Source organism: Magnolia sinica, chromosome 15, assembly GCF_029962835.1.
Source record: "Magnolia sinica isolate HGM2019 chromosome 15, MsV1, whole genome shotgun sequence".
NCBI lineage: Eukaryota > Viridiplantae > Streptophyta > Magnoliopsida > Magnoliales > Magnoliaceae > Magnolia > Magnolia sinica.
The window spans coordinates 77,618,112-77,641,645 of NC_080587.1; the positions used below are offsets into that span (position 1 = coordinate 77,618,112).

General features: G+C 39.9%; 1 protein-coding gene across 5 annotated transcripts in view; it reads right to left on the reverse strand.

Annotated features, from left to right (window-relative positions):
* Positions 1 to 5,589: 5,589 nt before the first annotated feature.
* Positions 5,590 to 23,534, reverse strand: part of LOC131226627 (TSL-kinase interacting protein 1) — a 61,139-nt gene continuing 43,194 nt past the window's right edge. For 4 of the 5 annotated variants that reach the window (XM_058222208.1, XM_058222207.1, XM_058222211.1 and 1 more), the window contains 7 exons: positions 15,294 to 15,461; positions 15,063 to 15,211; positions 9,152 to 9,396; positions 6,982 to 7,288; positions 6,474 to 6,884; positions 6,252 to 6,377; positions 5,590 to 6,154 (listed from right to left, as the gene is read on the reverse strand). In XM_058222208.1, coding sequence (XP_058078191.1) covers positions 5,969 to 6,154; positions 6,252 to 6,377; positions 6,474 to 6,884; positions 6,982 to 7,288; positions 9,152 to 9,396; positions 15,063 to 15,211; positions 15,294 to 15,461 — 1,592 coding nt within the window. In that variant the 3' untranslated portion in view covers positions 5,590 to 5,968. The remainder of the gene's footprint in view (positions 6,155 to 6,251; positions 6,378 to 6,473; positions 6,885 to 6,981; positions 7,289 to 9,151; positions 9,397 to 15,062; positions 15,212 to 15,293; positions 15,462 to 23,534) is intronic. The other variant, XM_058222209.1, reaches the window with a different exon arrangement.

Genomic DNA, 23,534 nt, shown 5'->3' on the forward strand with positions numbered 1-23,534 from the left:
GTTCTCTTCACCCTATTCTCCAAAGAATGCGGCGGAAGTATTTTCACATAAAATTCTTTCGCTGGGATGCTAGGTGGGTCTCACCAAGATGTTAGTGATAAATCCACACCGTCCATACATTTTAAAAAATAATTTTATGGCATGAACACAAAACTGAGGTAGATCAAAATCTCAAGTGGGCCACACAGTGTTGATTGAACTCTCACCATTAAAACCTTCCCGGGGCTACCAAATTTTTGGATAAGCTAATATTTATTTATTTTTCATCATCCAGGTCTGTATGACCTAATCTACAGGTTGAATGTCAAATAAATATCACAGTGGGCCTTAAAAAATATTTAACAGTGAGAATCATTATCACCGCTGCTTCCAGTGGTGTGGTCCACTTGAGATTTAGATCTGCCTCAGTTTTAGGATAATGCCCTGAAATTATAAGGAAAAATGGATGGACGGGGTAGATTTCTCAAAAACATCATGGTGGGCCTCACTTAAGTTTCCAGCGTGCAAAAGGCTTTCGCAGGAAATCCCTGTTCGAAAAAATCGCGTTGCGGATTTCCTGCGCTGGAAACCTAAGTGGGACCCACCGTGATGTTTTTGAGAAATCCAATCCATCCATCCATTTTATGAGATCATTTTAGGACATGCGTAAAAAAAAAGACCGAATCCAATACTCAAGTGGGCCAAAAACGTGAAGATTGAACTTACATAGTTGAAATATTCGTAGGTCACAAACGTTTTGAATCAGGATAATATTTGTGTTCTCAGCTAATCCTAGTAGGAATGATGTTATAAATGGTATAGATGGCATGTAAACATCACCGTCGACCTCATGAGGGTTTCAGTACGACTCAATTGAGTACTGTATCCTGTTCACTTTTGGTCTAATGGTGTGGGCTCACTATGATGCGTGTCGAACATCTACCCCATCAGTCAGATGCACTATTCCATGGTGAGCCTCAGATTTAAAAATCAAGTCAATCCATGACTTATGTGGGCCACACTACATACAAAAGTTGAGAGGGGTTACCCTCCCATTAAAACATTCATAATCATTTGTTGGGCCCACCGAGATGTGGTTCACAAATCTAGCCCATCCATTATGTGTGTCCCACTTGGATGAGGGGTCAAACCAAGTTTAAGATGCATCCAAATTTCAGGTGGGCCCCACCAAGTGCTTTTATATGTTTTGGGCTTGTCTTCACATGATTTTAGATGGCATGGCCCACCTGAGTTCCGTATACGATTGATTTTTTGGGATATCCTATAATTTAAAGGGGACCCATCAAATGCATAGTGTTGATGTTCGGTTCCCATGAGGTCGACTGTATAGAACCATTTCCCTATTTCCTATATATATATATATAGAGAGAGAGAGAGAGAGAGAGAGAGAGAGAGAGAGAGAGAGAGAGAGAGAGAGAGAGAGAGATGCTCACACACAACTAGTTGGACAGAGAGGGAGTTTGCTTCACCTTAGCTTTCCAAGAGGTCTTTTGAGAATGATCCCCGGCTTGGGTGGGCCCCACTGTAGTGTTAATGTAAAATCCACCTTGACTATCATGTATGTCAGCCCATGTTAGACCTAGGAATCAAAAATCAACTCCATCCATGGTTCAAGTGGACCACACGGTTGGAAATATAGTGTGCAAAACAAGCTTACCTTCCATAATAATTCCTTTGATGAGGCACACTTAAATCAACTATGGCCCTAATTTTTGAGTTCTATGTCTAAACTTTGGTGTGGCATCTAATGGTTGAAGTTGATTTAATTTACTCATGATTGTGAGTCTTATAAAAATCAGAGGTTGACATCTCTCCCTCTACTGTTATATTGGTGTGGATTACATGAATCAAAAGTCAGTTTAATATTTGTAGCAAGACGTAGAATGAGATGACACATTTGACGATCGGACTGGATGTCACATGCATATCATGACATCACCATGGACCCAATAAAAATAAGATTATGCGTTCCTCTTCTGCCATTAAGCTTCTTCGGCTCTATTACAAGAAAAAGGTGCCTATTAGATTTTATTTTTTAAAAGAGTGGATTAAGTGCGACCCCTTCCTCATGTGACACAGTTCTTCCCTAATCATGCCGCCCACATTGATGTAAGTATTGTATATCCACGCTGTCCATTGCTTTTTTTAGCTCATTTTAGAACATTAATCCAAAAAATGAAACAGTTATAAATCTCAAGTGGTCCACACCGTAGGAAATAGTTGATATTGAACTCTTACCATTAAAAATTTCCTAGGGCCCACCTGAGAATTTTTTTAATCATGACCTATCACGAGCTGAAAACATGGATATACGGCATGGATATACAATACGTATATCAAGGTAGGCTCCAGGGTTAAGGATGCACAGTACTGCGTGATGACAGGCTGCAACTAATCCACTCCCACTTTTATAGGAACACGCACCTTTTCTCTTGAAATCCGAAGAAGTTTAACATAGGGAGAAGGCCTACCTTAATTTTTTATATGGCCCACCGAGTCATATATATAAGATCCACTTTGACCATCAGATGTGCAATATCATTGTAGGTCTAGAGCCAAAATATAAGGCAGACTCGTAATTCAAGTGAGCCACACCAATAGAACATTTGAGGTAGAGACGTCCACCTTTGATTTTTACTGGACCCCAATCATGAAGATGTGAAATCCACTCCAACCATTAAATGTGACTGAAAATTCTAGGTGTGGGACTGAAAAATAAGATCCACACGTCATTTAAGTGGATCTCATCAAATAAATCATTCTAGAGGGTGAGATTTTTCAGCACACTGTTTCCAAATGTGCAGTCCACCTGAACCACTAATGGGGTTGATTTTTAGTCCATAAGTCTACCATCGGTGACACACGTGATGGTTGGATGGATTTTACATTAACACCATAATAGAGCCCTACATTAACACCACAACAGAGCCCACCCAAGCCCATAACCATTTTGAAAGACTTGAAAGGTAACGTGAAACGAAGTCCTGTCTCTGTCTCAACCTTAATTAGCATTAATTAATCGAACTAGTTGGACGGTCCAACTAGTTGTGCGTTAGCATTACTCATATATATATATGTGCGCGCCCTGTTTCCTCAGATATTTGGGCTACATAACGGTCTCCACTTGTAGAGATCGTGAGACACGTGTACGTTATGATGTATCGCCTCTGCTGAAATAATGAAGGAAAGAACATCGGTATCAACGCCCAACCTTTAACTGAACCTTTTCTACTGTAGTATCACCAAAAGAATACAAGGGTTTTGCTCCTGCCAGCGAGAAAAAATCTTTGACACTCTCGCAGCACCGTGTGATGGATGATACGTACTCCGGCACGAAGATCCTTGTACATGTAGCATATAATTAATTCAAACAAATGGGGAAGATGAACCAAAATGACACTAGCCATTGGTGTCCACGAATCAATCAGCAGCAAATGATGAAACCAGTTGGAGTGGTTCTTGCAATTTGGACAGTCCAAGTTATCGCCAACCCACCTTTTCATTGAATGTCGACCTTTTCCCTTCATCTACTATATTAAGATTTACATAACACAGATATAAAAAGGGTTTTAAAGTTGTTCCATCAAGGGAAGGGGATGTGTTATTTCATGGGCCCATCATATAAACGATGGAGATCACAAATGAAGAATCAATATTTTAGAATGAGAGAGAGAGAGAGAGAGAGAGAGAGAGAGAGAGAGAAGAGGCATGGAATAGCCAGTCCCCTCAGCTCAGGTGACATGACGATCACTTAGCAATGCTCTTCCTCCAGGCATGATTTGTAGAATTCAGGCAGCGGAATGTACAAAGCTTGCGGTTCTCACTGCACGTAGTGGACAGATAGCAAATGCTCTGTGGATGTCACACACGTGTAATAGTGATTTGATGGATACTCCACAAAAGCCTAAGAATCATGCACACATGCTTGAACGAGAACCTTCACAAAATCAACTTTAAAAAAATAAATAAATAAATAAAAATCTCAAGGGACGATTAGAAACCCATTTTCTTTAATCTGAATCAAATCGGTGAGTTTTTTTTTTTTTTAATTTCTTTGCTCAAGATGATAACCAGCCAAAGCCCCGTTCATTAGAAAAACAAAGCACAACTAAACCTAATGTTTGCAATGTACCATTGAAATTTTATTTTTATTTTTTACACACCCACCCAAACCACAATGGCATTCGATCCCATATTCCCAGTGTTAAAACAAAACCTGTATACCACTGAGACATGGAGCCGGACCCAAATAGTTACTACTATGATAATATGATGGATTTACACCTTCCACTGGAACTGGATTAGATTGTCATCAGCAAAATGATGCCCACCTTATTGTGCATGATGCAAGCCTTTGAATTGTATTTCCACACAAACACACAGATGGGGAATGCTCCCGGATTGGTGCAAGCACGAGAGACAGGGAGGTACGCGCGGAACATGTTTTTCATTTGCATGTGGACTTGGCCTTCATAGAAGATTGGACACCCAACGTATGGCATCAAATACACTTTCAATATTCAAGAGGGAAGCTGACGTCATGTTTGACAATTCTCAAATGATTTTGATCTTGACTAATGGCTCATGATGGTTCGTTTACTCAAATGAGTAGAATCGAAAACATGTAGTAGAAGTAAAAGGTGCTTCTTTTACTTACGGAACCAACCAAGACAATGTGATTCTAATGGTTCAGTTGCTCTGGAGGCTATTGATACGGGACAACATGCCAGCAAGCATGATCAAGTACGGACCCACGACATAGGTCATGCCAAGAAGGAATTGCTTGGATGCATTTAAAGTTTAAAGTTGTAAACAGTTTACACCTGTGAAGAGTTTTAACGTGTAAATTATTTATATGCTATTCCATTTGGGAATTTAAGTGATAATCTGTTTACAGGTAAACAAATTGTGTTTCGCTAACTTATACATTGTTGGCATTCACACTACATAGAGCTTGGGGCAATAAATCCCACCAAAATATGCAAATCACATCAAAATGACCCAATTTTTTTGGCCTTTTTCAAACCTCATGAGAGCATCACAGCATGCGCACACTGGACAGATTGGATGTCCTCCACCCATCACAGTAAGCTCTATACGCATTATGGAAGTTTCGTGGATGTCCCATCCTTCCCTCTTGTAGAGTCCCATCCAATGATCAATCAGGCTAGGCTTTTTTTTTGGCGGCCAAAGGACAACTTCAAGGGTAGTACAGATTGGATGTACAGTAACAAATTACAAGTGTGTATCGAACATGGTGTTCTGCTATGTATAATGTCCTTTTAGCTATAAAGACTTTACTCGTTATGAAGGGATGAATACTGACGAAAGTAGTAATTCATACCGGATGTACCCCCTGCAGAATGCAAAATTCTTTCACTGTCATATGTATTATTACTGAAGCATTACATGGTGCTATACCAAGTTATGGTTTTCTTTTATCAAGGATTTATTTCTTATTTCAGGCTCATCAGTTATTTTTGTTCCCCTTGAAAAAGGATTTAACAACAGCTTTGTTTCCTTCCTATCTTTCAGACTCATCAGTTATTTTTAGTTACGCTAATTGCTCACTAACAAGCAACAATGTGCTGATTCCAAGTCTATTTACGATTTTATTAGTACCTTTATTGTTTTTTCTATCATTTTGGCCCTCAATTATCAGCTGATGAGGATTTGACGGATACAATAAATCTATGCAGACAATATGCTTGTTAGTCTTTTGTACACGAAGGGTCAGATTCTTCATCACAGAAATCATCACATCGCCAAAACTTCAACCTGTTTTTGGCTTTTTGCACCAACCTGTTTTGGATACAGCATTGAGAATGGTTGATCTCTATCCACCAATAGTCAACATGCGCCGATTGCCAATATGAGTCACCGTTTCTCTTCTGGAGCCTTTCACCAGAGAGTCGACAGGTCCTGCTCCAACTATGGTATTACTAATGCAATAGTCTCACACGCCGGCTCAAGCTTCACTTGTTGATGATTCTTTCTTGTCTGAGCCAAAGAATGAACAATTCTGGAATGCATCTAGACTGCTGGCTATCAACCGATTCAAGCCGCTGAGGCTTATACTTTCTCCAAGAATCAGATCTTGGGCCTGGTATCTAGAGGGAGATATGTCCAAGTCTAACGGTCCTAAAGAATCCGGCTGCAGTTTGTATTGTCAAAAACACCAACCAGAATAGCAACATTACCAAGTGAACAGCAATGAAAATAAGTTGTTGTGTCGGGATGAGGTCAAGTACCCAATATATGTCGGTGAGAGGGAGATCCTTTGTGGAATCACCTCGGCTCTGTGCATCAGACTGACAATTAGCCTTTCGATCATTCTCACAGGCAGGATCCTCTGGAGGCCCAATTTGAGTGAACTCCTACATTAGAAAAAATAAAATAAAATTACGTGATTTTCGTCTCATTAACAAACTAACATTGATGAGGAAAAAAAAATTTGCAGCAGCAGATGAAACCTCAACCAAGCCATGGAACCCCAACGAATCTGAATGAGCGATCTCTCTGGATGTCCCCAAAGAAGAGCTTAGCGATGGGCTTGAAACTTCTCGACTCAGAGAAACCTTTTGAAAGGAAAATGCATCGCATGTTTCTTCGGCATCCCAGATGGAAGCATGGGACACCTGAGTGGATAGGATTGGGATGTCCTGCGGACCCGATAGATGGGCAGCAATGGCAGCATCAAATGAATCACAGCTGAATGGGATCTGATTATGACAAAGGGAACTCCTCATAGCAGGTGGGTCAAAACAATTGGCATCCATGCCTCTAGAAGCTTCTGACAATAAATCACCAATGCTTATGTTGGTTAAGCTATCAGCCCATTCCCCAGCTGACAATGTTGCACCATTGCTCATTCTCATATTGTCCTACATAAAATTCAAATTCAACATTTCAGAGACATAGATCGTACATCAAAGATGCATTTCAGTTACAGGAACCAGGAGCAGGCAGAGAGACAAATACCACATCTTCAAATTGTTTCCTTGTAACTCCATCTCTGTTGTCTTCTCTGAGCAAGGATGCGGTATCTGTATGCTCTGAGGACACCGGAAGGTTGCTCTCAAGATCCATGGCAAGTTCCCGTTTCATATTATCACGTGAATCAGGAAACAAGGGCCGACTGATTGGTGAATTTCTTAATGTTGCATCCACATTCATCACCTTTCCATCAGGGGCATTAATGGATGTTTGCCCTTCTTGAATGCTTTCAGATGTAGAAGGCACTCCAGAGGACCGTGACTGAAGTTCCGGATTGGAGACCCAACCATACCTTGAAAGAGATGCTACTGAGTTAGCATAATGTTGACTGAGTAATGGCTATTTAGGTACAATCTATAACCACTTACATTATACGGTTTATACCACACACGCACATACACACAAAACACCAGCGGACCACACGACAGCTTGGCTCCATTGTAATTACCATGGAGTTGATTCCATATGATCATTCCCCTGTGTGTGAAAGTCTGACACAGATAGGTGTAGATGAAAAGTTCCACCAAGCCCCTCCTCTCCCTCCCTCATTCCCTCCTCTACCTCTCCCTCCCAATAGTCCCCGATGTTTTTGACCATTCAAAAAAGCCAAAGTTGGATCGCAATGTGGCATAGGCACAAGTAGTTGTAGATCCCTCCCTCAACCAATAGACCAGTGTTTTAAATATCTATGCTATGTAGTGTAGCTTACGCTATGTAGTGTAGATATGCTATGCAGTGTAGCATAGCATAGCCTTAATGCTATGTAGCTCAAGAAAATAGCTTAAGTCACATGTAGCCTGCACTACATTATAATTTGCATACGCTACCCACTCCGTAGACTACGCTACACGCGTAGCTCACATGATGTTTCAATGATTTATTAGATTTTTCCATTTCCAATAAAAAATAGTGAACTTTTTTAATGCTTTTAGTAAAATAATATAAATAACAATATTAAATCAGTTTCATTGCTCTTTCTTTACCTTTATACTTAATCATTGCCTTTTCCTATTGCTTTAGGTAGCACCAAATATCACGAAATTTTGTTCAATTTCATTATTGATCAGTCTAATCTGGTATAGAATATCATGACATTGGTGCCAGCACCTTGATTAAAAATCCATGTAGCTTACGCCTCACGCTCCAAAGGGGTGAAAGCTATGCTACACCCTATTCTCTATTTAAAACATTGCAATAGTCTGACATGCAAGTATTTGTACATGGAAAGTTCATCCAACCCTTCTTCCTTCCCTCTTTTTTCCCTCCCTCTCTTCCTCTCCCCCTCTCCCCCTTCTCCTCAAACAATGAATGTCCTTTAGGATAAAGCCCTCAAATTATGGTATGGCATGACTAAGCCATGAGTGCAGTGCCCATGCTGTGCAGTTCTATTATGCAAATATCACAGCGTCAGATTGTTCTAACCATCCGATCAATAGCATATACAATGGAAAGTGAAGATCATTTGTATAAAAATAGGTCTAACAAACTATGAGCCACTCATCTGTTGAGTGACTATCATGGATCACTTGTGGTTCTAAAGAATCACATTTTTATCAAACAATCCAAACCATCCCATCCATGACTTGGAAAATGGAAGGATATAAAAAAGGGGGCAACTCATGAATGGATTGACAGTCTATTAGATCCAGCATACATTTACTGAGCTACCATGAAAATCATACTGACTGTACAATCAAATCTATCTTTAAGATGACCCTCTTTTTTATAGCCATTTGCTTTGATTTAGTGAGCTACCATGAAAATCATACTGACTGTACAATCAAATCTATGTTTAAGATGACCCTCTTTTCTATAGCCATTTGTTTTCAAATCCATGAATGGCATGGTTAGGATAAGCAATCCATGACAGGCCCTAAATAAAAGCATCAGATTGTCAACTTAATCTTTTATACAAATGATCTTGACAGGACATTTTATTGGTTACTGATCAGATGGTTAGAATGGTCCAACCAGAGGGTTTTCCATGGAAGCACATTCAATGCATGTTGGACCTGACGGACAGTCCAGATTTTGTGATTAGAGAGTCCAAGTATCTTGATGGACTCATTCCCACCAAAATTGTGCTAGGAATGATGCCACCTGATCAACCACTCTTATAACAAACTAATGCCTTCATTTGGAAACGATAAAAGACCTTAAGCGGAAAACTGCAGGGCTTCCAATTGTTGCATACACATCAGCTGCACTGGAAGTAGTGTCATTCAGAGTCCACCTTTGATAACTGGCCGCCACGCTTTCTTGGTGAATGTTGTACGGGAAAAGCATGAGTTCCCCTGATGCTATGCTTGAATTTCCCCATTTGTGACTGAGGTGCTCTAAAACTGATGTAATCTTTTTCCGAGAACTTAAAGTGAGCTCCAAGTGAGGATTAAGTTCATCCTTCAATGCAAAGAAAGGCATAAGGACTAAAGAGTACTATCTATGCTAGTATAAAAAGCTGAAGTAACTTTCATATTTTTTTACCGTTTAAATTATGTATTTTTTATGTACTTAACTGACAAAACTGCCCCGTTAATTCAATACATTTCTATAGTTCTCGAATACTCATTGCATGCCCCTATGTCAATCCTGACCACCAAATCATGAGGCCCACAATAAATGGAGCATATCCTGAAAATCACAAGGAAAGAATGATCCAAACAATCCAATTTCTGGTTGAATTTGGACCATTACCTTACCACTCGCTTCGCGGGCCACTGATCAGATTCCTTCTGAGATATGGCCTATCACCAGATCTACAGTCACAATTGCACATGTAAACCACCATTCAAAACATGCAGTCAAACTAAGGCTGTGTTTAACTAGCAGGTAGCCATAGAAAAATAGGGGTGTCAATGGGCCAGGCTCAGGCCTGACAAAATCAGAATTTTGACTAGGGCCAGCCCAAAACAGTTCAAAATCCGGGCAGCAACCTACCCCGGGCCCAGCCCATTCACAGCCCTATAGAAAAAGAATCAGTGTTCTAGAAAAAGACAGCAAATTTTTTGATAGTCCCTTCTTTTAATCACTGCTAAGCATACCTGATAGCTTAATGACCTGCATGTTTGGATAGAACATCTATACCCATGGTATACAAAAACAGTCACGTAACGGCCATAACCGTTACACATTACGGGCCGGGCCATAACAGCCGTCCAGTAAAAACTGCCCATAACGGCCCTGTAACAGTTCCATAACAGTCTGTAACGGCCCATGATGGCCGTGTAACAGTCCCATAAAGGCCTCAAAACAGGTTTTAAAAATAATAATAATAATAATAATAATAAGTAACGGCCCGTATCATAACAGTAATGGCAGTGGCCGTTATGGCCACCGTTACCATTATGGAACACCTTGGTCCCACCCGATACATGGCTTGAATTTCCTATACACAAAACAAGTTGGCACGTGACTGCATGCTAAGGAAACCTCATAATTCAGCAACTCAAACTAACTTCCAATAAAAGGGTTCTCAAAAAGGGGAAGAAAGAGAGAAACTTAATTAGCTAAAGTATGAACATCCATATGCATGCACTCAACCACTACAAAATTTCAGCACCCAGAATAAAATCAGAAGTATCCCATGTCCGAATTCAGCAAACAAATGTTCCATTAATCGATTGTTGAATCAATCCGATTTGCAACTACACCCCCATTACATTTTGGCCTACAATTTAAAATTTTGGATCATCATAGTCTGTCAAATATATGCCATAAATGCAATGCCTTTGTGCATGCATGTGGACCATCATACTCCATCAGCATATTACATGACCCTTAAAGATTTTACTGGCAGGGTTATCTGATAAGCTGCTTAATACAAATATATGAAGCTTACATCCAAGGTATTCAATAACATTAACAGTGGCCATAAAGGCCACAATCGTTACCGTTACGATACCGGCCATTACGGCTGTTATGGCCATTTAAAAAAATAAATAAATAAGAATAATTAAACAACTGAATCCGCCCCGTAAAGGACCGCTATGAGAGCATTATGGGCCATTTTTTTCCGTAAGGGTTACGGAGCGAATGGTACTCAATTGATGGGAAACCAATATCTTAAAAAACAGGGCCGGTACAAAAGATCTTAATGCTAATGGGATACCATGGTATTCAAATTGAAGCGCTTGTAAAGTTCTTAAATATTTTTATAAACGTTTTTTTTTTTTTTTCCACTGATGGTAATCTGGACGGTGAGATCTTGGCTTGCATGGGTATTAGATCAAAGGGTAGATGGCCATGATAAGTAGAGAGATTTGATCAAGTTGGTTATATGGTTAGGCAAGATTACAAACTTTTGATGTAGTATGCATACCAAGTTAGTAGGGTGTAGGTATGGAGCACCATACTCTCATCTCTCCCTTTAACCCTAGCTCCTTATAAATAGATCCTACCCCATAGGGATGTAGAAAGAGGCTTTGAATGTCCAGCCCCTCCTTGGACGTCACCACCTAGAGAGAGAGAGAGAGAGAGAGAGAGAGAGAACACCTCCTCTCTCCTCCTCCCTGCATCCACAAATGTTGGTCCACCTTTAGATGGCTCTCAATGTGCTGTCCTAGCCATGCTTTAGGGAGTGGCATGTTGGCTCTCCTTCCTCATTTGGGACATAGATCTAGGAGAGAACCTTCTTGTTTGAAGGTACGACATTGGCAATCTATGCGATATCGAGCAGTAGCAATCTACAGTAAATCCTAATCTTTCATTATGTTTTTTACATTATAAAAGACAATAACTATGTGGGGATCCATAGGATTAGGTGATTAAATCTGGTGATTTTTCAACATTTTAGTTCCATTGTGTTTCCGGAACTCTTTAAAAAAAAATTTAAAAAAAAAAAAAAAAAAAACTAGGGTTTTTTGGGTATTGGATGAAGATTATTTGACACAAGGAACAATGGCAAGACATTTGATGACCTTTCTCTTAAGATTAGTTCCTTAGACATTTGTAAAGGGTGTGTATGTTATTGATGTTAGGAACTATATGTTTTGTTTTTAAAAAAAAAAAAATCTATATTGTGCTTTGTCTATATTCAAAATGAGCAATAATCTCAATCAGGCATGGTTAGAGGTGTACACGAGTCGAGCTTGGCACAACACAACTCGGCTCGGCCACTAGCTGACCCTAGCTTGAACTCGGCTCAGCTCGGTACTCAAGCCTGACTAGCCAGCTCGGCTCAATTCAGTTAGCAGCTCGGGCCAGTTCGAGCCGAGTTCGAGCCAAGATCGAGCCTGTGCAGCATTTTCACAAACACATGGAGTGCACTGTCAATTTCTTACTATATGTAAAATAGCAGTATTTCATCAAACACCTTGTAGGCAACATCAAAATCAAGAAAAAAAGGGTATTTGTTTCATATACATACCTTCCTTGGCACCAGCCGACACTTCATTTAGTCATTTCATCAAACACTTGGTGAGCAACATCAATATCAAAGTAACCGAGTCACTGAACTAGTTCGATTCGAGTTGGGGTTAATCCGAGTCGAGTTGAGTTGAGCTCGGGCAAGCTCGAACTCGGTTCGAAATTTTTTCGAGCTCAAAAAATCAGCTTGACTCAGCTCGAACTCAGTTTCGAACCGAGTTGAATCGAGCTTTTTTGATTCGAGTCGAGCAAGCTAACCGAGCTAACTCGGTTCGTGTACAGCCCTAGGCATGGTCATATTTGATCATAACTTACATCTCTCTTTTTCTCTCTGGATATACCAAGTGGGAGCCATGCCTTGCAAATTTTGAGATATGGTATTTGGTCTTCGATATGCATTGCATCCTCTGGCCCAAGTTCCTACTGGTTGAAACAGTTCTATGATCTAAAGCTTTTATCTAATGTGCCACCGTAGTGGGTGGGATCATGCCCAAAGATTCTCCCAGATTGGATGTTCCCAGCCATGCAACTTGGCCTTTTATCGTTAATAGCAGCCAATGCAATATTATTACTTTTATTAACCATCAATTCCAGGCCATAAACCAACATATGAGCCCAAATACCAACAGGTAGCCATGTGGTTTGGAATGAACCCTGCTGCCAAAACCTCCATAACAGGGAATAAGATTACCAACGTTGACAATTTAAAAAGACGGCATTGCAATCCCGAATGTGTTCCATGTGTAGGAATGAGGAGCTTCACAATCATCTGTTCTCATGTTGTGCGGTTGCACATGCAGTTTGGGAGCCCATCTAGCAGCCCTTGGGCATGCAACGGGTGCTGAATAGTTTGGTCTTTGAGCTTATTGTGGGATGGCCCGTTGGCATGTCTTCAGATTGGGGCAAAGCCATTTGAAAGACACTACCTTCTGCTGTGTTCTGGAGTATTTGGAGAGAGAAATCTAGAATATTTGAAGGAAAAGAGAGTGGCTCGGATGGGGAGATTGTCAACAAGGCAAAGCACTATGTAGTAGAATGGGTATAGAGGATTGTAATTTTTCTTTTCCTTCGGGTGTGTAATTCTTGGAGCTAGCTCAGTGCCTTCTTAATAAAAAATTGTTCCTTTCAAAGAAAAATTATATATATTTGAAGGATATGCAGCATAGTTGGAGCTCATCAAATAGAATATAGTGTCTTCAGCTGTGGAATGGGCATTGGTATTGTCAGAGTTCACTGGTTTATCACATAGAAGGCTGAATAGGGATTTGGAATCAGTCATTTTGCAATGATTCCTTTCTTGGGATTGGCCTAGGGAGCCATTTTTTATTTGTAGCTTTTTTTCTGGTTTGTCTTTGGCTCAGCCATCTTTCAATCTTGGCAGGGTGACGAGAGGGTCACCCATTGCTGTCGATCCTTTTGGGCTTTGTTTCTGTTTTTCAAGGTTTAGTGAATCATCAATTTTTTTTTTAAAAAAAAAAAATTAAAAATTAAATATGAAAAAAACCCTTCAATCTGTGGCCTACAAATTGATGGTAAGCAATGTTCGAAATATCGGTATCGCACCCTTGGGATATGGATACGTATCGGTTATCACATGGGATATATCGGTTGTATCTCGTAATGTATCGTTGTTGTTGGAAACATGGGGAAACATTGGGAAATTGGTGGAATTTTTCAATGAAAATTCAGTGATTGTTAAAAAAGACATCAATACACTTATAAATCAAAACATTATAAAAAACAAGTGCACATAATAGGTTTTCTTTGTATGGGATCTTTTTTTTCTCTTTCTTTTTTTTAACACATGCGCTCACACCCCACACACACTCACACCACAATGGTTTTTCACCACAATGGGTACTCAAACCCATGACCTCATGCTGAAACTCTTGTGAGTCTACCGCTGAGGCATGAATAAGGACCCAAAATCTATTCATATATTGTCTTACTAAATTGATGCAAGTATATTCAAAGTCTATTCATGTAATTTATAAATGTAAGAAGACGTGTGGAAACACGAGCAGAAGCAATACATTCAAAAGTAAAAGAAGAATCACTATATCAGGTTACATGTTTGATTTTATGTTTGGACACAAATTGCAACCAATTTGCGAGAAATTGGGAAATTTTGATTTTTTTCAATTTTCTACAACTCGGCCCACTCCAAATCTTGAAATCGAAGCTCGTCACAATTTGACACCGATTTAACACGATTTATAGAAGAAAAAAAAAAAGGATCGAAAATTTTCAACGGATCGAACATGTGAGATATATCCCACTACTTGTGTGTTTCATATCACATGGGTGGGATACAAGATATATCGTAGGACATATTGGCCGATATCGTCAAAACTTAAAACACTGATGGTAAGAAATAATTCGATGACCACCCATTGAATTTGGACAGATGGACAACTTTTTAAGGTTTCCAACTAGATAGTGGGCACACTTGGAAGGTCTAGATTGACATAGATAACCATGATACTCATACTATTACATGATTTCTCATGAAACAATTGAAGTTATATCAATATTTTCAAAAAGTTACATATGTAATAAAACTTTTTATTCTAATAATAACTTTAATTTTTATTTTTGTAAGCTGAATGTGTCATTTACTAGTCTGCTCAAAACATTATGTCCTCACTTCAACCCTAAATGTTTACTTCTAAATATATAAAATTATAAACTTTTGGACTAACCTTTTCCAATGCTCTACGAGTGACTTCGTCTATTGGGAACAACTGGAGCTTAAGTTTCATGGAGGCTCGCAAACTTGTTTCTGTAACTGGATTCTGTGAAAACACCCTCTCGGATGTTGAGGAGGGCAAGGAATGTGCAACATTTTGCCCTGGAGAAGGGAGATGGAAGAGGCTCAGGTAGTTCATAAATTTCACGCATTAAGCTTAGCTTCAGACAGTGAAAAAACTTACTGTTTGGAGGTAATGGCTCATAAGGGTTGACATTCAGAGTTCCATCATCCGTGCAAACCCGTTTGTCAGTCGTTGTCCTCTCCAACTGCTCAGCAGCATCCGCAACCAAAGAAACCCCAGCAATTGCTGCCTTTTCCCATCTTTTGTATGCAGAAGATGACATGGAACCTAACAGACATCAAGCAACAACCACATCTCAAGAAAAGATTAATTTTATTGCTAGCAATGTGGGAAACACCAAATTCAATAGACACTACATTATGTCGAGCCAGTAATACTCAAATCATGTTAGTTAAGAGACAATACAAGACCACAGATGAGCTGAAAAAGCAAACCATCTTTATACTCTGGCAGACAAAATTACAGACAATTTTCTTTCTTGTCTTCGTTTTTTTAATGCAATCAGAATTTTATTGCAAAAAGCAGAGAACTGATGCAGGAAAATAAAATAAAAGGAGAGGACAAACAATCAACCCCCAAAAAAGGAACCCCACTCCCCCACTAATTACAAGGCAGCCTAAAACGAAAGTTCAGTGCACGAGTTTGAATAGGGAATGCTAATTGGGAGAAACTACCCTTTGAGATCCAAGAGAGGGGCAGCCCACTCTAGGACCGTAGATTGAATTCCTCTTTTTGGACACTCCCCTTGTCTTCAAAAGTTCCATTATTCCTTCCAAATTCACCAAATAAAAGCATAAGGAAGCAGATTCCAGATGATGACCGCACAATGAGAAAAAGGGACCTCCAATAATAGACTTGTCAAGGACCCAAGACAGACCAAATAGACTAAAGAAGCGATTCCAAACCGCCCTTGCAACTCCACAGTTAAGAAAGGGATTATGAGCAGTCCCTTCCGCTTCCCTGCATAAAACACAGATGTTCAGAATCGCTTTCTCTTTGTAAGGTAATCAGTCATACAACACTCTCATGCAGCCTTGAGGTGACGAGAAACAAAATTCTTCCATAGCATAACAATTGCAAGAAGAAGAAGAACAAACAAGAGGTCTGTAACACTATTGTAGGCTTCTTCTCCAATCTTCTATCCGTTGATCCATGAAATATATCAAATTTGGATAATTTGAATTTCGAATGGATTAGTGGCAAGGCAGATTGAGTGTAATAACCCATAGGGGAGGACCAAGGTATTCCATAACACTAACAGTGGCCATAATGGTCACCACCATTACCTTTACAATACGGGCTGTAATAGCCATTGCAGTCTCTTTTTTTTATTGGGGAAAAAAAAAATGAAAAACCTGTATCTGCCCCATAACGGACCATTAGGGGAGAAGGGGGTTAATGGGCCATTACAGGAGCCATATTGGCGATTACAGATCTTCTTTTTTTTTCCATAACAGCCATTATGACGCCATAACGTATAACGGTTGCCACCATTACCTTTAAGTGATGGCCGTTATGGCACATCACCAAAGGACAAGGTGAAAGAAGAGGTGTCGGATTTGGGTGGGAATAAGGCTCTAGGAGTGGATGGCAAAGTGTTCAATAATGATAACTAACAGGAAAAATAAAATAAAGTTACTTTTCCTATTAGTAACGGTGATTGTAATGGCCACCGCAGTTACTGTTACGATACGGGCTATGACAGCCATTTTTTAATGGAAAAAAAGTACTCAATCCCATAATGAGCCTTTACGGGGCCATTACGAGCCATTTTTTTCCGTAATGCATGATAGTTCCCACCATTACTGTTATGTAAACATTTTTAAATATGGATGGTCTGTTCGATTTGGAGCCAGGAAGGTATAGAGTGCGTTGCCCTCAACACCTCGGGTTTGGGGGGTGAAATACTCGTCCTCTAGGACCCTGCAATTTGGCGCAAGGAAAGCTATTTTCTAGGTACATTCTCGGTGAACATTGTTTTCCGTGAAATTGCTTCCAATTTCTGTTGGCTATTCTCAGGGGTTTATGGTCCTTCCCTCTGACCCTCTTTCTGGGAAGAATTGTCCTCTATCTTTGAAAAATGGCCCATACCTTGTTGTATCGAAAGGGACTTTAACGTAATCAGGTTCATTCACAAAAAAGTTCAGAGGAGATCAAATTTCTGCTAGTATGAGAGGCTTCTCTGAATGGATAGGGGAGCGCAACTTAATAGACCTCCCAATGAGAGGAGCCAGATTCACTTGGTCCAATAGTCGTTCTTCCCCAGCCATGACTTTACCGGATAGATTTCTGATTTCTCCTAGTTGGATTCTTAACCCCTAGCCTGTCAAAAAGGTCTCCCCAAGCCAACTTTGGATCTCTGCCCTATTACCATAGAGGTTGATGAAATTAATTGGGACCCCCAAACCTTTTCATTTTGAGTTAGCATGGCTTTAAGTGGAGGGGTTCAGATACTTGGTTAGCGACTGGTGGGCCTCTTTCTCGGTGGAGGGGAGACCGGGTTTTGTCCTTTTAAAAAAGAACGCAGATGCTCAAAGGCAAGCGCAAGCAATGGCAACGGGAAGTTTTTAGCAAAAGAGATGGTGATGACTTCTATTTTAGATCAAATTCAAGTGTTGGGCATTCAGAAGGAAGGGGGAGATCTATCAGCCTCAAAGATAAGTTACTTTCGGATTATGCAGGTATAATTAAAGAGGAAATAAAGCGGCCCCAGCGCTCTAGAGCTGTCTAGTTGAGGGAGGGGGGGCAAAAAAACCCCATTCTTTCACGCAGTGGCCAACACTAGAGCTAGGTGCAACTCCATTTCCTCTGTGGTTGTCAAGTTAATCACCTAACTGGAAAAGATGAAATTACCTCTACAGTGAAATGATGGATTCGATAGACCATACCTAGATGAACTACCTTTTGATTGGATCTCTCAGGAAGAAAGGGATTTCTTGGAAAGCCCATTTTCCCTCGATGAAATTAAAAGGGTGGCTTTTTACCTTAAGAGGGATAAGGCTCTTAGACCAGACAAATATCCAATGAAATTCTTTCAAATTTTCTATGAGTTCATTAACCAGGATTTTATAGATTTTGTCCAAGACTTCTCCACTCAGGCCGAATCCCAAAAGGAGATGAGTAGTTCATTCATAGCTATGATTTCGAAATTGGAAGGTGATGGGAGCTTAAAGGACTTCTATCCAATCAACCAAGGTGCCCTTATATGATAGTTGCCAAGCTCCTCAGCTTTAGAATCATACTTGTTCTACCTAAGGTTATCGCCACTTTCCATAACGCTTTTGTGTCTGGTAGGTAGATCATGGACTGTGCTTTAATGGCTCACGAATGCATGGATTCCTACCATCAGGCTGGAAAACGGGGTATTATCTATAATCTCGACCTTGAAAAAACAAATGACCATGTAAATTGGAATTTTCTAGACTATATACTTCGTAGGATGGGGTTCGGAGATAAATGGTGAGGTTGGATCTGGAACTGTGTTGACTCGGCCAGATTTTTTTGTTTTGATTAATGGATCCCCGTTTGGCTTTTTTAAGGCTTCTAGGGGTCTTAGGCAAGGGGAGCCTTTGTCTCCCTTTTTGTTCATTGTAGTCTCGGAGGCTTTAAGCAGGATGGTCTAGAGGCCAGGAAGTGGGCTTGTTTGGTGGCTTTTATGTGGAAAATCTTCCCCAATAGATTAACCATCTACAATTTGCAGATAATACCCTCATTTTCTGTAAACCTTCAGAGGCCATGGTTAACTGTCTAGTTATGATTGTGTGTTGGTTTGAAGTTGTTTCAGGTCACAGGGTGAATTGGGCTAATAGAAAATGTTTCAGGATCCATATGTCCCCGCATGAAGTCAATACCTGGGCTTTTGCCTTTGGTTGTAGGGTGGGTTCGCCCCCTTCTACTTAGGATTGTGTGTTGGTTTGAAGTTGTTTCAGGTCTCAAGGTGAATTGGGCTAATAAAAAATGCTTCAGGATCCATATGTCCCCGCGTGAAGTCAATATCTAGGGTGGGTTCGCCCCCTTCTACTTAGACCTCCTTTTGTGTGGGAAAGTCAGCCTTACATTTGTGGACAAGGTGTTGGAAAGGATGGAGAGGAAATTCTCTCCATAGAGAAGTAACCTCCTATCTCTAAGTGGAAGGATTATGCTAATCAAGGACTCACTCTCTAACCAACCCCTTTATTTTATGTCATTATTTAGATGTCCTAAATTGGTAAATCCTTAAATTGACAAACTGCTTAGGAACCTTCTTTGGCAGGGAGGATCCAAATCTAGAAATTTTCCAATGCTGAATTGGAATGAGTTTTGTAAACCAGTGTTGGAGAGTGGGGAAGGTATTAAACAACTCGATCTAGTTAACTCTATGTTGCTAGGTAAGTGGTTATGGCGCTTTGCCCCTGGTGAGGACCTTCTTTGGAAGAAGGTGATTTTGGCCAAGTATGGTACAGAAATGAGTGGTTAGAGGACAAAAAAAATCCTCCAAGCATAGGACCTCTACCCCATGGAAAGAAATAATGAAATTGGCTAATGATATATTCAAAAATTCCTCTTCTTATTGTGCAATGGTAACAAGGTTAGATTTTGGGTCAACAAATGGTGTGGAGACCCTCCCCTTTAGGTCTCTTTCCCTTTGCTTGCCAAGCTTTTTCCAAATATCAACATCTCAGTAGCACAAGTTGTTATTGTTTCTTTGGTCAATCTAGGGTGTGGACCCCTCCATTTACCAGAAACTTGAGAGTCGATGAACTGGACGAGTTACTAGCCCCTTTCTCTCATGTGCAGGGAGTTGGAACCACGATATGTCGATAGTGTTCTTAGTACGGCCTTTTTTTTACATCATATCTTCTGCAGAGCCTTTGGACATCTCTAGTTGCACAAGCTTGGTGTGGTCTTATGGGCCCCCACAAAAATTGCAGTTTTTGCTTGGCTGGCTAGTAGAGGGCGAATTCTCACCATAGATAATCTCCAGAACAGAGGTCTCTAACTCCCTAATGGTTGCCTCATTTGTCTTGCAGATGTTGAATCTATTGATCATTTCTTACTTCATTGCAATTTCGCCTCTGCTATTTGGTATGGTGTGTTTCAGCAAATGGAGGTCTCCTGAGTGCTATCTACTCCTATCGATGATCATTTGAGATCATGGGAAGTGGGTGATGGAGGGAAGCTTGGGAAGAAGAGATGGAAACTTGCATACTCACGGTCTTATGGGCATTATGGACTAGGAAGAATAACTGTTGTTTTGATAATATTTGGTCTTCAATGTGGGGGTTGTTGGTAAGGTTACTCATTTTATCGAGGAGTGGGATACTTAATGTGGGGGTCTGGTTTTTTAGCTCGTTGGCTCTAGTCTATAGTCTAGCATAGTCTTTTGTCTTTCTTTCCTTTGCTGTTGACTTAGCCCTCTTGGGCTTCTCTTTGTTTTTCATTTCTTTTTGGCTACTACCTAATAAAATTTTCACCTTTCAAAAAGAAAAATATGGACGGTCTACCAATAGCTTTTTTCCAAGTTTCTTGGAAGGAGGTAGGTGGGGGGAGACCTATTACAATATATACATATATAATTTATGACAATGGAGGATATCTAAGAAGTGAAGGCATCGTTTCTTGTAGTAATTCCAAAGAAGGGGCAGAGAAGTTTCTTGTAGTGATTCCAAAAAAGGGGCAGAGAAGTTTCATGACTTCGAGCTTACTAGTTTGTTGAGTAGCCCATACAAAATTTCAACCAAGATTTTAGCGAGAAGATGAAGATAGATTTTGTGAGTAATTTCTAGATCAAAAAGGAGCCTTTTCTATATGAAAGAAAAATAATTAAAAAAGCTTTTGATAGCACATGAATGCATTGATGCGAGATACATAGAACTTAGAAGGTCAACTGGGAATATCATACAAACCTAAACATGGAAAAGACATATCCACGTATGGCCATATTAGTTGGGATTTTCTTGTATATTTATTACAAAATATGGGGTTTGGGGCAAAGTTGAGACATTAGATGAGGAGCTACATTACATCTCCCTAACACATTATTGTCTGGTTTAATGGATCTCCCAAAGGCTTTTTAATGCAGGGGCATTTTCACACCGAGCTCCAGTGGGGTGGCCTATGGGATGCAAGGGCACACTCAGGGTGGGCGGCCCGTGTGAAGCGGGCCCCACCCGTGAGGTGGGTGGCTCATATGAAGCGGAACCCATGTGAAGTGGGGCCCACGAGGGGGGTTCGGCCGAGGTCCTAACCCATGGGATGTGGGGCCTAGGCTATGAGATAAAGGGATTGATTTGCCATGCTCTATCAGTTTGAGCTTTTAGAGCAAGTGGTTAATTGTCCTGCATCACATTTTCAGGTGATCTAGAGGCATCCGTCAAGGGAATCCCTTTCCCCTTGTTCATGGTGATTGCCAGAGCATTAAGTAGACTAGTAATAGCTACGCTATGTAGCATGTAGCTTACACTACATTGTGTAGCTTAGACTAAACACTATATACCTTGTGAAATGATGAGTAGAATGGTTGGGAAGGTGAGAGTGGCTGGTTCGGTGAGTGATTTTTAAGGTGATAAGGTACACTGTTGTAATAGCTACGTTGTGTTGCATGTAGCTTACAATACACTGCGGAGCTTAGACTTAACACTACGTAGCTCATGAAATGATGAAAATAGCTTAGGTCACGTGTAGCCTACACTACATGATAATTTACATATGCAAAATGCTACATACACTACAAGCTATTTTTCACTAAAACAAAATTCAATTTATGTTTTCAATGATTTGTTACAATTTTCCATTTTTCAATAAAAAATTAGTTTACCTTTTAAGCAATCTTAGTAAAATCAATAAAAGTACAGTTTTTTTTTTTTTTTTTTTTGAAAGATAACAAAGAATATATTAATAAGAGCGATGGGAAGGCACAAGCTAATTAAAAACTAAAAAGGAAAAGAACCTCTCAATTGAGGATGTCCATTCAATTACAAAACCCATTGGCCTTAGTCACACCCAATCCACACTAGTTCTAACATTCCTAAAGCACCTCCTATTCCTTTCCTACCAAATTGCCCAAAGGCCAGCCATAAGACTAAGCCTCCTAATATCCCTATCCTGCTTCTTAATTCCTACACCATTCCATGCCATGAAAAAACTTCCAATTATCTCAGGCATTGCCCCAAAAATGTGAGAACTCCTTTAAAATCCCCTCCATATTCGAAAAGCAAATGAACAATGAAAAAAATTGATGAGTGATTGATTCAGCATTTGACATGCACATCAGACAAATGTTAGGAATCAACAATCCATATTTCTGAAGATTATCTATTGTCAAGACTTTTTCCCTTCCAACTATCCACTCGAACACCGGACCTGCCACTCCTCCTTTGCTCCAAAATCGCATAGTACAATGATCGAATAGAGGAGACATGTTTGTTCTTTCTGCCAAACCATCTTATCTTAATCTCTATCACTGAAATGCATAAATGAATGTGATCTAGATGCCTCAATAACTCCTCCATGGGGGGGGGGACCCGCCATCCCTCCTTTGCTCCAAAATCGCACAGTAGAATGATCCAAATAGAGAAGAGCCTTGCTTGTTCTTTCTGCCAAATCTTCATATCGTGATCTCCTATCATCGAAATGAATAACTGAATGTGATCTAGATGCCTCAATAACTCCTCCATGTTCATAAAATCATAGCAAGGAGGAGACCAAACAATGGTATGTCCACAGATTTCCTAAATCCAAATGTATTCCCAAAAGCAAATCTTCCCCCCATTCCCAAGGACAAAAGCCAAAACCTTCATAAAATTTCAGGTTTACAGATATTATCCCTTTCCAAACTATTGAGGCTCTATACATGGAAAAATCTTTAGTCCATAATCCTCCTTCAACGTATCCATACTTACTATAGACTCCCTCCATAAAGCACCTTCCTCCATTCTAAACTGCCATAACCATTTACCCAATGGAGCACTATTCATCAAACCCAAATTTCTAATGCCAACTCCCCCAAAATAATAATAATAATAGGCCTGCAAACTTCATCCCAACTTGGCAAATTAAACTTCTTCTCATCCAATACATGTTGGGACTCATATATTGCATATTTAACCTTTCAATTACATTAGTTTTCCTGACATTTAATTGATAATTTGATTTAATTACATACGTTTTTATTATGCGAGGTGATTCGGAAGCCTATGATGAATATGCGCTTAAATGGATAGATATAGAGCTCAAAAGAAGATATGAAGAATTGAAGATTTGGAAGTCATTAATGAAGAATTCACATGTCAAAGATCCAAGAAAACCAAGTGAAGAATGAAGAGAATCGAAGATTTGAAATGAAGAAAATAAATCTTGAAA